Here is a 16715-nt window from a genome sequence, read left to right as displayed (position 1 = left end):
CCTCTTTCTCCTTGACCTCTCTGCAGCTTTTGATGCTGTTGATCAGTCTTGTCCTTGATACTTTCTTCTCTCTCGGTTTTCAAGACACTACTCTCTTCTGGTTTTTCTCCTACCTATCTGACTGCTCCTTCTCTGTGTGCTTTGCTGGATCTTCCTCCAGATCAGGCCTTCTAAACATAGATATCTTACAGGATTTTGTCCTGGGCCCTCTTTTCTTCTCCCTCTATACTACTTAACTTCATGATCTCATTAGCTCCCATGGATTTAATTACCATTTTTATTCTGATGATTCTCAAATTTACCTTTCCTGCCCCAGTCTCTGTACTGACCTCCAATGTCACATCTCCAGTTGCCTTTCAGAGATCCCAAACTGGATGTCCCAGATATTTGCTAACTAAAAAACCCATGTGCTTCAGAGGTTTTTTTAGATCTTTTATTACTCATTTGTGAAGTGAGTTTGTTAGCAAATATAGTGTTGTAGAAAGACAAGGGATTAGGAAACTTCAGTTAAAATCCCAGTTCTTCCTGCTGTGCGGGACTACACAAGTGACTTTGCCTCCTTGAATTCCAGTTTTTTCATCTGTAAAATAAACAGACTAGTTACTTCCTATCATTCCTTCCAGCTTTGATGTTCTGCTTCTCTGATGACCCTCTGATGGTTGCCTAACAACATACTAATTGCTTGGGAGATACACTGAGTATCAGACCTAGTCAACCCAGCCCTCAGAGACCTCAGAGCCTATAGTCTAGATGAGAACTGTTGTACTGTCTCATGTTAGGGCATTTCTGAGGTTGAGCTACTCTGTAAAGTGCTCAGAAATCTTTGCATTATAGGCAAAAGAATTGCAATAATGATAAAAATGAAATTATCATTTTAATTTTATTTTTCAATTTCTTTTACTTACCTAAGGGGTCTATTGTCAAGATTTCAGAATAAAATATGTATCTGTTATAGAATGAATCTTTTCCTCTTTTCTCGACCCTGTATACTGCCTTAGAAAACCCTCTTCAGTCTCTCAGAATAATTACCTAATTTCTGATAAAGGGATTGTTTGCAAGTAAATTGGAGTTCTCCAAAAATAGTATTCCCCAAAGAGCTGGAGTTATCCATTCCTTTATTGAAAGAAAAGAATGTACTGGCAGTTGATGAGTCTGACAGAATTCTTACCCCATTGATTCATTGTCACATGAGATGGTCTGTGAATGCAAGTACTTTGTAATGAACTTTTGTTTTTGGTTGGGATACCCTCCTTAAAATCTGTGGAATGTATTTTCCTTAGAGAATTTCTTTTTCTTCAAGTAAATTAATTTTTTCTATGACATTTTCTAGCATAGATACAACTAATCTGAGCTTTTTTGCAGTTATTGTGACAATTCTTAGAAAATATTCAGGGATGATCTCCAAGTATATAGATACCGAAGGATATTGTTCTACCTTCAGTTCTTCCCAAAAAGGCAAAATTAATTTGATTAAAGAGAATTATAGATATCTTCATGAATTTGCTTTATTCTCTTCCTTCTTGACTAGATTACTACTGGTTACAACCTAGAAGATGATCGTTGTGAATGTGTTGCACTACAAGATTTTAGTGTTGGAGAACAGGTAGGTTCCATACAGTGCCCATATATTATGTAGATTGAAAGGTTGTTATCAGGTAAATTCTATGTAGTTATGAATTCACTTGTGTAAAATTGAATGAAAATATACTTGCATTATAGAACATGTGTTAACTGCAACACCCAACACTCTTTGGAATATAGAATAAACATGTTGTAATTTAAATTGGATTTTGTTCTATACTCATTAAAAATAAGGAGCAAAATATGACTAAAGTGAACATTTGTAACAATTTAAGCTAAGAATAAATTTTGTTCCAATGTAACTCCAAATAAATATTGGAATTTTGTAAGAAAATACTTTTAAGATCTTACTGTTTTATTCTATTCCCTTTCACATTAGCAATATAAATGAATGTCTTTTAATTTCTGAAGAAACTGTGGTCTGGTGGTAAAAATACAACATAGAGACAGGAAGCTTAAGATCTATTCCTGTCATTTCTGTATTTAAATCTATAAAAATTCTCCTTGTAATAATTTTTTTCAGGAATTAATCTTTTTCAATAAGTTATTGCATTATACTTCTGTATAACCTGCTTTATTTCTATTGATCTTATAAATATACACATCTTATAAAAAATAAAATAATTTAAGGCTGTTGTTACAATCCCAGTTGAAACTATAGAAAAGTCTTAGTCTAGCAAAAGTATTGAGCTTCCATTTCTGAAGGAATGTTTCTATAACGTACTACTTGGTGGAGAATTGCCGCATGATCTAGTAATAAATTTCTGATACTCATTGCTTTAAACTCTTTTTCAAGAATAGACTCTCCTGTATAAAAAGGAGAGGAAGAACATGATAAATTTTAAAATGCAATCTTAAAAGTAATAGACTTGCTGTCCATTGGAAGGAGAAGAAGATAATATAAAAAAAGGTCAGATGAATTCAGGGATCAGGGATCCTTTGTATGATGCTAATACCTCATTTCTGCTTCAGAGTAGTTATTGAAAATTATGCTTTTCCTCAGCTCATTTCAGTCAGTGGGGGAGTGTTGAGAAAATTGCACGACTTGTTTACATTTTATCAGAGAGTAAATTTTTTAAACTATTAAGTGAAAATTTTAAAATAGGTAGTAGTAGTTTACTTTTTACTGAGGGTGGACAAAATGAATATATTATGTACACGTATGTATGCATAATGCATGTAAGTAAATACAAAGAAATTTGGGTGGGGTACAACAACTGAGAGGGTCAGAAAAAAGGCTTGAAAGTATTAAATAAGTCTAGGAAGGGAGGGTGGTGACAGATTGTAGAGAGTTTTAAATGCCAGACTGAGCATTTGTATTTATCCTTAAAGGTAATAGAGAGCCACAGAAAATTTTTGTGTCAAAGAATGACATGATCGGTCCTTCCTGGCCTACAGGAAGATCATTTTAATTGCAATATGGAGAGATTGGAAGCAGGGAGACCAATTGGTACTGTTATAGTAATCCAGATAAATGGTGTTGAAATAGTATAATGACAGTATGAGTGTAAAGAAGACAACTGATGCAAGAAATGTGGTAAAGATAGAATTGACATGATTTGGCAACTGATTGAAAAAAGGAATGAAAGAGAAGGAAAAGTTAAGGATAACTCTGATATTGCAAACTTAGGTTTGGAGTGTGAATGAATGGTGCCCTCAACAGAAACAGGGAGGTTTCTAGCAGGAGTGGATTTAGATGGGAAGGTGATGTACTTCATGTTGAGCTTGAGATACCTAAGAAGGCATATTGAAGTAGAGAAATCTAATAGAAGGTTGACTGTGTGGGCCTAGAGGAGAATTGTATTGACTGTGAAGCTTTAGGAATCATCTCTATAGAAATGTTAATTGAGCTGATGAGTAAAAGTATACCCAAAGGCAAGAGAAAAGCCCAAGACAGCCTTGGGGGACACCTGTGGATAGTTGGGTAGGAGACTGATAATAATCCCACAAAGAGGAGTGGGTGAGGTCTAACAGATAAGAAGCAGATTCAAGAGAGAACAGTGGCATAGAAACCAAGAGAAGTAAAAATATCTAGGAGAAAATGATAGTCTCTAGTGTCAAAAGATACAGAGAAGTCAAGTAGGATCTAAACTAAGCCAAGGCCATCAGATTTAACAGTTAAAAAATCATTGATAACTTCAAAGAAGTATGGGGAAATTGGAGTCAATGAGTATTTACTCCCTCCCTGCTCAAGGCTGGATTTACAACAGCCTTCCAAATGAAGCAGTAGGGAAGAAGTTGACATGGATTGTATTCTCAGGTCTTGTTGGTTCACCATGGAAATTTCCATTTCTCATCCAGAAGAAGCCCTGAGAGTTAGCTGATACAACTCTATTTTTTCAGGAATACTATTGGATCACTTTCAAATTTGCCACTGATAGACAAATGCTGACCTTTTTCCATCTAGGAATACCACTATTAGGAAAGTTAACCTTATTAAAATGCTTTTTTCTCATAGATTTTTTATTTCAGTTTTTTAATCCTGTCAAGGAGGGAGCATGGGATAATGGTGAAGTGTGGTCATAAGACAGAATGTAAAGATGTGAGAAGTAAGCGTAAAATGGAGACTGTGAGTATAGACAGCCCAGTCTAGGAGTTTGATTGTGAAAGGGAGAACAAATGTAGGATGATAGCTTGAGGAGGAAGCAGGGTCAAATGAAAGCTTTTGATAAATGGGGAGATTTAGATGTATTTCAAACAGTGGGGAAGCAGCCACTTAATAAGGAGAGATTGAAAATAAGAGGGTGCAGGAAAACTCAGAGACAAATTCCCAGGAGAAAAGGAGGGGAGGTGATGGGGTGGGAGAAAAGGGATTAAAGGTACCAGTAAAAGAGTTGGCTTTGGTAAGGAAAAGAACCAATTCTTCCTCAGGAACTAAAGCAAAGGATAGGAAAATGGGAGGTGGCAGGTGGGAGTATGAGGTATAAGACTTTTGAGGTGTGGAGTGGAGAAGAAAGGCATGAAGAATGACCTCTTATTTTCTCAGGAAAGTTGGAGGCAAGGTTTTCTCTGTTCAAAGGAATGGGTGAAAATGTGTTATAATGGTCTTTTTAAAAAGTAGGTTTGGAACTGCTACTTCAGGGAGTATGTTGGAGAGTCAGCCCTAGAAGAATAAAAAAATTAGATAACAGATCTGTAATGGTCCTATTGATGTAGTTGGGTTACTTCCCCCATCAATTGGCAGCACTCACATAGGAGCATAGAAACCAGATAGTGGAAGAAGCTTTAGGTGGAAATTTGGCACACACAAGGGAACAAGGGACTCAAAGAAAAAAGACAGTCTTGATGAACTGTGAAGCTCTAGGGTTGAGACTGAAGGGAAGGTAGTGAGGTTAGAACAGAGGTTCTGGGAGGTGCTGAAGGTGGTAAAGGTGATGAATCATTTTAAGAGGAGTGAAGCAGAGGAGATTATGATTAGAGATGGGAATTTCAGAGTTCTGGATCATGGAGGTAGCATAGTAATGAATGACAGTAAGATCTAAGGTATAACCATCCTTGAGGTGGCAGAGATAGCAGAAGAGGACAGGGGTTGGGATGGAGAGGCAAATTGTAATCCAGATACGGAATCCACTCCTTGAGAAGAGAAGAAAGGATTACCTGAAGAGGAGAGATGACTGTAACAAGCATCTCTGTAGACTCATATGGATAAAGGAAGTGAACCTCAAAAGAAGAGAGATCATTGTGTGATGACAGCCAAAGGTGAAGAAGTGAAACGAAGTTATTTGCCAACTCCTCTTGTCTCTGGGTGATCAGATTGGGGTGTGAGACACAAGAGATGCACTCAGTCCTAGGCAGGAATACAATGTATTCTGCGAGTGCAGGGCCACGAAAAGAGTGTGCAAGTAAGAGGATTAAGACAAAATGAAGTTTGTTAGCAATGGAATAGAAGCTCCAAAAAGCAGAATAGAAGAGAGGAATTGAGCATGGTAGAGACATAGCAAAGGGAGAGCTGAGATGAATAGAGACAAGAGAGCAGGAAATAGTAACAGAGGAAGAAAGTTTCACCTGGGACATGGAGGGCTCTAAATAACAAGAATCTAGGAGAAGGTGGAAATTGAAAAGGCTAGGATAGGGGCAGGTGGGTGGCGCAGTGAATAGAGCACCAGTCCTGGAGTCAGGAGGACCTGAGTTCAAATCCGACCTCAGACTCTTAACACACACACACACACACACACACACACACACACACACACACACACACCCCTAGCCGTGTGACCTTGGGCAAGTCACTTAACCCCAATTGCCCTCTAAAAAGGAAAAAATTTAAAAAAAAAAAGAAAAGGCTAGGATAGAAGAGGTTCTAAATGAGTAGGGCTGTCACCATGCAGGGTATTGTGATGACGGAAAATGGTTGTGATTCTCTTTAGTCTCCCAAACCTAGGGAAGAAGGGAGGGAGGCAAAGAGAAAAATTCTGTAGTACATTTGGGTCTTTAAATACCTCATGACTGGGTCTCCAGCAACCTGACTGAGTTTAGACTTGGCACTTTTGTCTTTTCTCATCCAATCATGGTGGAAGAATGATATACACCCAAAAGATAGCCCATACATAGATTCTATATCTTGTTCCCTAGTTGTACCTTCTGCCAGAGGACGTGGTCCAGTGTGGGGTCCTGGTGGTAAGAGGCCTGATGTGTGGATAAACATTGATTGTGGTATGAGGTCTGAACCATTTTTTTTCAAGCTAAATGGATAGATAGGGGAGGTAATGCTTCCATAAATAGCAGTAGCTTCCCAGGCAAGTAGGTCTCCAGATAGTCTCTGAGAGTCTTGGGTGGAACCCCATGCTCCTAGCTATAGTTGTGGTAAAGGAAAATATACATGTTAGGGCAGGGTCTAAGTGTTAACTGTGGCTGCCACATACCTGGGTGCACAGTGATTATAAAGTTGTTTTCTCAGACAGAGATAGCAGGCACAGGGCAGAGTAGTACCCAAGCACTCAGGGATAATAGAAGACTGGAGTGTTATTATTTTCTCAGAGGAATTGGAGACGCAGGGCAGAGCAGATACTACTTCTGCACAAGGCAGTAGGTTTCTATGTGAAGAGGCCTCTAAATCCAGTCCTCAGTGGGCCAGGACCCAACCTTCCTGGGTTCAGTAATGATGAAGGAAGGAGTAGGTGCTGGGATAGAATTAGTATCAGCATTCTTCCTTGCTGGCCATTTAGTAGCAATGGAAGATTGAGACACTCTACATGGGGTCTTCTTAGTAGTATTGGAGAGCTTAGATGTTATTTTCTCCAGTGAATTTGTTAACATCTGGCAAAGTGGGAGGTTCTTCCATGTCACTGGGGTCTGGGGAAGCAGGTTCCATGCTGCATAGGGCTCCAAACTATGTCCCTGAGAAGAACTGGGACCTCTGCCTTCACTGGTCAAGAGATGTTGGTTCTGTTCTTATTCCCTGGCTCCTAGATTAGAACTTTATAGACATTTTGTCTCATTAATGTAAAGTGGCGCTAAATTTACAAGAAGTAATACTGTACCTCAAGTCTGTACTAAATAGGTATTAAGCTTTTTTATGTGCCTTCATTTTTTTTTTACATCCTTTTAGATTTACATTTTTTATGGCACCCGATCAAATGCAGAGTTTGTGATCCACAGTGGTTTTTTCTTTGACAATAATTCACATGACAGAGTGAAAATAAAGCTCGGAGTGAGCAAAAGTGACAGGCTATATGCAATGAAAGCTGAAGTCTTGGCTCGAGCTGGCATTCCAACGTAAGTAAAAAAGACTGGTCAGCCTTTCCCTCTGTTAACTTGAAATATCTCCAATTGCATAGTGTTTAACTGAGGTGCTAATAAAACTGCTCCTCAGTAGTTTGTCTAAATCCCTCTATGCCTACTACCTAGCAAATCCAAAGCATTTTAGATGCATGGTAATTTACTAATGTTTTTAGATAAACATAATTATTGGGAACATTCACAGTCAGTTCCAGGGAATATAGCACTTAAATCTTCATTAAATTAAATAAGTACTTAAGTAGCACCAATGTCTTTCACCTTGAAAAGGTTAATAATATGGATCAGTTTGTTTCATTTGATTCTTTTCCTCCATTCTCTACTATGCTGAACTGGCCATACTGAATGACTGTTAGTCATTTCAAGAATTTCTAGGGGCAGCTAGGTGGCGCAGTGAATAGAGCACTTTAGTGACCCAGGTCACATGGCTAGTAAGTGTTAACTGTCTGAGGGCAGATTTGAACTCAGATCCTCCTGACTTCAGGGCGGGTGCTCTATTCACTGCACCACCTAGCCACCCCACTAGTTAAAATTTTTCTCCAGTATAGGATAATGAAGAAGATGAGAATTTTGATTTATTGTTCTTTGTGTAGTAGAGGAATCATCCTTAATGGAAATTGATTATATGGCCCTTTTTGCTGTTGAGCTTATCGATATTTGATTAAATATGAAAATACGAATTTTAGTTGTTGATATTAAAATCAGAATTTGAATGATTATATTTGTTCCTATAATCTGGTCTATGCAAATTTAAATCAAAACTATATTAGCACATAACAAAAATTCACAAAGGTTATTGCAAAGGTTCTGTTCTCAATACCGTCATTCACTCCTGCTTGAAAGATTTGAAATTTGTTCTTCTATAATTCAGACTTGTATGACTCATCCACCCTCTTAATTCTCCTAGAGGAAAACCACATGTATCATAAATTAAAGGGGTTTTGCTTTGGAGCAAGTCAATAACTACACTGCTGTGACTGATCTCTGCTTATTCTTTCTGTTAGTTCCAGTGTCTTTGCCTTGCACTTTACTGAGCCTCCCATCTCTGCCCAACTTCTGGCCTTCCTTCGAGTATTCTGTATGACTGAAGGTAAATTATTTCAGAAAAATTTCTTTTGACTTAAAAAGAATTTTTCAGGAAGTGTAAAGAAAATACATTTTCCAATTAAAGTTAGAAATGCTTTAGAATGAAGATAGTTTATGGAGAAAGAGAGGTGGCAACTTTGGGGACAAAAGTACTTTATGCATTAAGACACATTATTCTGAGAAAGGGTCCATAGGTTTCACCAGTCAGGCAAAGGGCTCCAGGATACCCCGAAAGGTTGTGATGAAGACGTTTCATTGACTGAAGTCCTTGTGTTGCAAATATTACTTTGTATTACATACATATTTATCTGATGTATTAGCTCTATAGATGATGCAGCTGAGTATAGCAGGAAGAATCCTGGATTAGGAGTTGTAGGCCTTGGGGTTCAGTTCATTTCAGTTCATTGGCCACTCATTCACCATGTGGCCTGGGAAGAACCACCTGCCTGCACCTGGCCTCAGGAAGACCTGAATTCCAGCCCTGCCTCAGGCACTCACTAACTGTGTGACCTGAGACCCTTAACCTCTCCCAGCCTCAGTTTCTTCAATGTTTTGTATTATACCAATATGAAATTGGAATAATAGCAAGCACAGGGTTGTACAATTTGAATGAGAATAATATATGTAAAAATACTTTGCAAAATTTGAAACTAACATGTTAGCTATTATTATTATTATTACCTGTTACGGGAATAATAACACTTGTATCGCCTAGATAGTAGCCAGGTGACACAATGAATAAAAGTGCTGCCCTTGGAGTTGGAATGACCTGAGTCCAAATGCCATTTCAGATACTTACTAGCTGTGTGACCCTAGGCAAGTTGCAGCCTCTCTATAAAATGGAGATAATAATAGTACCTACCTCCCAGGGTTGTTGTGAAGATTAAATAAGATAAAAAATACGCAGTACTTCACAAACCTTGAAGTGCTAAATGCTAGCTATTTTTATCACTTTTACTTATTTATTTTTTTGTGCATTTATTTATTTATCACTATCTACCTCAGAGAGTATGAAGAAAGTGCTTTGTAAATCTTAAAGGACTTTATAAATGTGAATACTTTTTTTGCAGTAATTATCATTATTTCAGGTGTTTCCCAAATCCACATTCATAGCTTACATGATATCTAGACATATGTGCTTTAAAATCTCATTAGAATCAAATAACCTATATTTAAAAAAAATTGCACATCACTTCAAGTTTAGTAAGTCAAAGAAATTTAATAATCAGGTAGCCATCTTTATTTTCACCAATTAATAACTGGCAACAAATTACGCAATTTTATTTCATAATTCTAAGTTTTGAATCTGAGTTTTTTCTTAGGCATATAATGCTAATAGACAGCTTTACATTTATTTGGAACAAATCTTGTTAAAGTTTTGCTGCAGAAGTTTCTCCAAAACAAGGGTTCTTAACCTTGCATCTGTGAGCTTTTAAAAATATATTTTGATAACTTTATTTTAAAATAATTAGTTACCTTTGTGATCCTATAAATCTTATTTTATGCATTAAGACACATTCATTATTCTAAGAAAGGGTCCATAGGTCTCACCAGCCAGGCAAAGGGCTCCAGGATACCCCAAAAGCTTAAAAACTCCTGTTCTAAAATAAAAAGATTTCCTGGATCCATTTTAACAATTTTTTTTTTAGTACTAATTGGGGTCAAGACCCTGTGCTAGGCTTTAGCTTACAGCTATCTTAATTCAAGCCTCATTTTGATACAACCAGAGAATTTAGACAGACCTAGGAAATTTGTCATAGCATATAATAGTGGTCTGGATTTTTTTATCCCCAAATTCCCTGGATAAAAACAAATAATTATGATAATAGAAATGAATATTTATTTTAAAGCTGGTATATGTATTGACAGACAATTGATAAAAACTTGTAAAGTTGTCAGAAGCCTCTCATTTGCCAGAGACTTCTGTATTTTGACCTCAGTACTAAAACTTAGCATAGCATGAAATGAGGAAGATTTTCTCTTGTCTTCAGAGACTGTAATGGAATATCTGTCTTGTTCCCTCCTTGCCTAAAGATGACCATTTCCTTTCATCTGTGAGCAGGCAGAAATCAGTAGTCTATTCAGATAGCTTCAGGTTAAGTGGAATGACTGTATATCATATATTTGAAGTTTGGTTCCATTTTACATTTTACTTAGTATGGAATCATAGTATTTAGAGCTAAGCGGGCCCTTAGACATCAACTGGTCGTAGTACTTCTTTATATAGATGATGACACTGAGGCTTACAGACAGTGACTGTCCAAGCTTGCAAAAGACAGTAAGCACTAGAGTTGAACCAAGGTCATCTGACTATACATCTATTGTGCTCTCTGTAATTAACCATTATGAACTTTAACGTAACACATTTTTCTCGTCTTCATTTGCTCCCAAGGTAGTTAAAAATAAATTACTTCAAAGTTTTCAAGACTGTCTGCTGATATTTAAATTTTTAGAGTACTGACAAACATGTTTCTGCAGGAAAAAAAAGTGCTGAAGCAGCACGGCACAGTGGATAGATTGCTGACCTTGGAGTCATGGATTCAAATCATGGACATGTTTACTTCATATCTCTGTTTTCTCATGTGCAAAATGAGGATAATGATATCTCTAGGACCCACTTTACAGATTTGTTATGAGGCTCAAATGAAATTGTCTAACACATTTTGCAAATTTTTCAGCCCTATATAAATGTCAGTTATTAATCACAAAGCTATCATTTTATTTATGATTCTCCCATATATCTAGCACTTAACAGGTTTAAAAACTCTTCTCTTGCCATAACCTCATGAAGTAGTTCACACAGATATTATTATCTCCATCATACAGATGAGGTAATTGAGGTTCAGAGAAGTTAAGGGACAGAACTAGAACTCCACCCTAGGTCAGCAACTCTCCAGCTCAGTATTTTTTCTGCATGTACTTCAGATTATTTGTCCAGTACTGATGATAGTCACATAGCAGTTCATTCCACACTGTTCTTGTTCCTTCTGGACACATTTGAAAAATGTCTGGCTGAGGTTAAGGGTTTAGTCTTTGACTTTGGGAAAAAAATGAAGGTGACTGGTCTCTATGGGAATGAAGGCCTGTGTAGGAATTGTAGGAATTCAAAGAATACAGAGTAGAAGTAAATATATTACAATACATTTTTAATATAGTTGACAAATTAAAAGATTTACTAGGTAGAATGAAGTGATCTATTGTTATCCATTTACATATATGACAAAGATTACTTACCCTAGAAAGGCTGTTATTCATTTCAACAATGTTCCTAGTAGATCTTGGTATTACCTTGTTTTTTTCCCCCTTTCTTGTTACTGTAATTTAGTGTATACTGGACTGAAATAGGGATTAATAGTTGGTATAAGTTGAGTCGCACTTTTGTTATACCAATAGCTGGCTATTGGCCCTCCATTACTGTATGGTAAAGCTTTTGTGAGGAATTAAAATCAGGGAAGAATGTGAAATCATATGATACAGTTTGGTCTCTACATATTTCTATTACCAGAGAAGTTCATTTTTCATTTTATTAGCTAAACATTACATTGATTTCTGGTTATTTTCCCTGTGAAGTAGAAATTTCCTATAAAACTTTAGATAGTACCTTTTCTTGTTAAAGTAGAATGTATCATGCCCATTATGTTCAAGGCACTGTGTTAAGTCCCTAGGACTTTGATAGAATATAGGGTAAAAGGTGTAGAAGGGGCCACAAAGATGAATAAAATTTATTCCCATCAAAAAACAGGAATTTTGATAGGGGAGGAAGGGAAGCTAAGATGACATGCACAGGTAACTGTAATAGATTCAGAGTTCTTTTGATAAATTTTGATTCTTTAATTTCATTTCTTATATACTTCAAAAGATAAGTGTACTAAGACAGGTATAAACAAAGTGGTATAAGAGGTCTGTTTATAATGTGAGAAAAATCTAACAAGTTCACTTTCTTACCCTGAACTTCTAATGATGATTGATAAAAATATATACCAATGAAATTTCTCATGGACTGTCAACAGATTATCATTTTCTTACTCCCCCTCACCACAAAAAACAATTATTTAGAACACTTTTCTAGCTCAGTAGAATTTGTCTACATTTCATATGTAGGATGAGGAGATTTAATTGTCACATACACTAGTCTTTGAGAAGATCTTTCTGATACTAATATAAGTTTGTGTCGTTGACAACAAAAGTTCTTCATTTCAAATTCTAAATAAGGACAGCTGTGGGGCATTTTGCTTTGAAAGAGATACTGTCCTCATAATTACAAATGAAGCCTGAGTATATTTTTTGGTATGAATAGGCTAGGCACATTTTGGTCTTTTCGAAATAATATGCCTACAGCAGTTGTGTTGAATTCTTCCTCCTGCGAAATATATTTAGGTGTAATTTAGACAGTCATTCATTTACTTGTGATTTGTATTTAAATTTCTTATGAGTTGAGACGTATCAAATTTTCATTGACTTAGGTTTTCATGGGATATTTTCTTGATTGTTTTTGTTTGGGGAATTACTTATTTTGAGGGTAAAGGAGCTGATTTGTCAAGTCAACACATTGGAATTGGTTTCATGCAAATTTAAAATTGAAAGGCTTCTGGGACTTGTTGCAGTTAGCTTTGACTTTGAAGTCATTGAAACTTTAGTACATTTTGCCCTCGGTAATTCGATAAGAGGAGGACATTGTCAAAGTGAGGTATATATATATACACAGTTGTAAAAAATGGCTTCTGAAACAATCTCATTGATCACAGGGTCCTTCATTAGAAGTAAGGAATGTGGGGAGTGTTACATGTGAAGGTATCAGTGACTTCATTTTTAAATAGAAATGAAAATTAAGACTTACACCTTATTTTCCTCACCTAAAACTTTAAACTGTCATTACCACTCTGGAGAGTCTAGAAACATCATGGTCAGATAAGCATGCATAGCGGGAAAGCCAAGAGAAAATGGTATGATTGGAAATGATATTTTTCTAAGGGTATGTTAATTAATACTTCAGCTGTTTTTCTATTAACAGGTTATCCTTTCTTTCTATTTCTTATAGAAGAGCTAAAAGAACATTTGATAGGAGAACATGCTATTGACCGAATCTTCACTTTGGGTAACTCTGAATTTCCTGTTAGTTGGGACAATGAAGTCAAACTCTGGACATTCCTTGAAGCCAGAGCATCCCTTCTTTTAAAAACATATAAAACAACTATTGAGGTAATTCTTATTGGTAATTGTGTGTTGGTTTGCACTTTGCCATGTTACTACTAGATTGTAAGCCCCTTGAGGGCAGGGGACCATATCTCATTTTTCTTTGTATATCCTCCAGTGCCTAACAGTGCACTACAAATAGATACCTAATAAAGGGTGGTGGTGGTTGTTGAAGTTTGATGAAAAATAACTGAAAGTTATTTCTCCCTCCTCACATTTCTTTTTTTTTTCTTTTTGGAGGGAGGAAGGTAGGGCAGTTGGGGTTAAGTGACTTGCCAAAGGTCACATGACTAGTTTTGTGTTAAGTGTCTGAGACTGGATTTGAACTAAGGTCCTTCTGAGTCCAGGGCTGGTGCTCTACTCACTGCACCACCTAGCTGCCTCCTTCTCATATTTCTTGTAATGCTTTGGACTAGAGATGTCAAACATACAGCCCATGGGCTCCATGTGACCTGAACACTCCTGATTATGGCCCAGACCAGATCAAAATGTAATAGAGAAGTATTTAACAAAATAAAATACAACAAAAATAGATGCTATTTATATATGGTTTTCTAAGTCAGTATGCATCCCACAGGGATCCTTATGTGTGGTTTAGTGGTAGCCATTTCTATTTGAATTTCATAACAGGGTTTTAGTCCCCTTCTTTACACTGAATACATTCTGTGGTATCTCATCCACTCTACTAGAGTTAAAGCTCCTTGAGGACTTGGGCTACTTCTTATATCATCATTATACTAATACAAATTACTATAGCTCTGTACCTGAATCATTATCCTGCACTGTCAGTTTTATTTCTGTTTAAAGTTTTGATACAAAAATTGTATTGACATTGTTGACTAAAAGACAAAGGTAGAAATCATTTTTATTAATCCTCATTTTTTGAAACATCCCTCTGAGTAGAAGTTCTTGTTTATGCTTGCATTGTTTGTCTCTGAGCCGCTGACTTAAAGCTTGAGAGGCAATGGCAAGAAAGCTAGACATGGGGTCAGAGATCTGGATTCATTTTTCAGCTCAACCACTCAGCTTAATGAGCATGTGGCCTTCAGCAAGTTTCTTAACCTCTTTGAATTTCACTTTCCTCTCCTGTAAGGTGCTATACTTTGTCACAGGGTTATTGTGACCATCAAGTGCTCTCTACCTATGTAAGGCACTATGGAAATGTAAGTTGCTGTTATACTATGCACCCCATAGCCTTATACCACCACACCTTTTCTGCTGCATAATTGTTTTAAAATCATGTAAGTGCTCTGTTGGATGTGCTGGTGCGCCATTTCATCTAGACTCTTTTTAATGAATTTGATTATTCTTTCCTCCCTTCATCCCCCCTCCAGGAAGATAAATCCTTCTTGGCGACCCATGATCTTACCTTTCATGCAACAATGGCCATCAAACTGCGCTTAGGAGAAAAAGAGATTTTGGAAAAAGCCGTAAAGAGTGCAGCTGCCAACCAAGAGTACTATTGCAAACAAATGGAGGAGGGAACCCCACTTCCCAGATATGAAGAGAGCAATATTGCCTTGTTAGAGAACACCGTGGCAGACTCTAGACTCCCGATTGTCCTCAGAAACCTGGAGGATGAGGCTGAGGTGCAGGAGGACTTAAAGATTGAAGAAGCTATCACTGATAGAGAAGTCACAGAAAATGGATTTGTAAATAGTGAAAACTCTATACCTAACGGGACCAAATCTGAGATTGAAAATCTAAATCAAGAAGAAAATACAAGAGAGACTGAAGATGCCAAAGAATCTTCTCCTGACAGTACCAATGAGGTTAAGCAATAGTCATGAAATAAATCTTGACTTTATTGTGAAATTAAATTTAGCAAAAATTTATGAACAATACATTTACATTGGTGTGTTTCCTTGTTAACATTTTTCTTTCTGCAGAGAGGAAAGTACGTTTTTGCTGCTTTATATAAAATGATTTTTCTTTTTTTTTTTAAGTTATTTTTAAGAAATCTGCCTTTCCTTTTCAAATAAGATTGCCATCTTGCTTTCAGGAAAAACACTGAGAAGAATGGGGTGGAGTACTGGCGGTAGGGGCGCCTTTGGAAGACTTTACAGACCCATTGTAGGATAGATGTATTCTCTTCCTGAGGAAGACTTAAACCCTTCTGTCCGTTGTGCTCGTATTGGTCTGTCTTTCTGACGACCAACATTAAAGGTCTGCTTTGCCTTCTGCCAAAAAATGAACTGAACTGAATGTTCAGTATGAAAAGAGAGCCACAGCACAGTGGGAATCTGTGTACAGAGATCAGAAACTGTGGAGATTGGGCAATTTTTTTTTCTTTTAAAGAGAGAATAGTACAGAGGGAAAATACCTGAGTAGGAAAGAGTAAAATGTGGTAAGGTGGCAAACTTATTTTTAATAGTTTTAAATATTAATGATAATCTGAATTATATATTCTTAGTGATTTATTAAGATTGTTTACTTTTTGTGTTTTGTTTACTATATTGTGTGTCCCTCCTCCTTGAATCAAAGTAGGGTACTATACTATACCATTCACCTGATTTCAAAAGCTGACTTTTTAAAGTGGTACATTTGATTTTACAGTGTTGGTAATGGCAACTTCAAAAACATAGTCCAATGCACAGTTTTACAGAATGTTGTTCAAAGTGAGGATGCACTCCCCCGCCCCCACCCCAGCTTATTCAGGTTTTCACAGACAAGCTAGAGGTTTTCAAAGCTACACTTTTGACTACAAACCATTATTAAAAGGAAAATGTGATTAACATTTTTGTCTCTTCCTTCTTTGGGGGGTGGGAAGAGGTAGTTTGAAGGTTTTATACAAATCAGCCTCATCTAATGTGAATCTTTAAATAATTTATAAGATTTGAGAAAGCTTCCTGAAGTAACGTTCCCATCCTTATATAGCCAAAGTGACAAAATTTCATATTGGGGTGACCTGAGCTACAAATTGTCTGTTTCCTGCACTATTTCCACATAATGTGGTTGTGTATTTTTTTGGTAACCCTATCTAAAAAGTGTCATGGAATAAGTAGAAGAACATTAAAGTATTTGCCCTGTAACTGACCTATGAAGTAGGTAATGCAACTGTTTTTTCCTATTTTATATGTAGAAGAAGTTTCAGAAGGGGAAGGCCCTTGATTAGGTTT

General features: G+C 36.7%; 1 protein-coding gene across 3 annotated transcripts in view; it reads left to right on the top strand.

Moving 5' to 3' along the window:
- LOC138173880 (actin-histidine N-methyltransferase) overlaps nt 1-16331 on the top strand; it is a 137141-nt gene extending 120810 nt beyond the window's left edge. For 2 of the 3 annotated variants that reach the window (XM_069103954.1, XM_069103955.1), the window contains 6 exons: nt 1529-1603; nt 6154-6198; nt 7130-7296; nt 8322-8407; nt 13442-13602; nt 14931-16331. In XM_069103954.1, coding sequence (XP_068960055.1) covers nt 1529-1603; nt 6154-6198; nt 7130-7296; nt 8322-8407; nt 13442-13602; nt 14931-15380 — 984 coding nt within the window. In that variant the 3' untranslated portion in view covers nt 15381-16331. The remainder of the gene's footprint in view (nt 1-1528; nt 1604-6153; nt 6199-7129; nt 7297-8321; nt 8408-13441; nt 13603-14930) is intronic. The other variant, XM_069103956.1, reaches the window with a different exon arrangement.
- Nucleotides 16332-16715: the final 384 nt, after the last annotated feature.

The sequence above is a fragment of the Petaurus breviceps genome, unplaced genomic scaffold (genome assembly GCF_028583685.1).
Source record: "Petaurus breviceps papuanus isolate PSGF00001 unplaced genomic scaffold, PetGlider_PUasm1.0 66, whole genome shotgun sequence".
NCBI lineage: Eukaryota > Metazoa > Chordata > Mammalia > Diprotodontia > Petauridae > Petaurus > Petaurus breviceps.
This window is presented reverse-complemented; position numbering and strand designations above follow the sequence as displayed.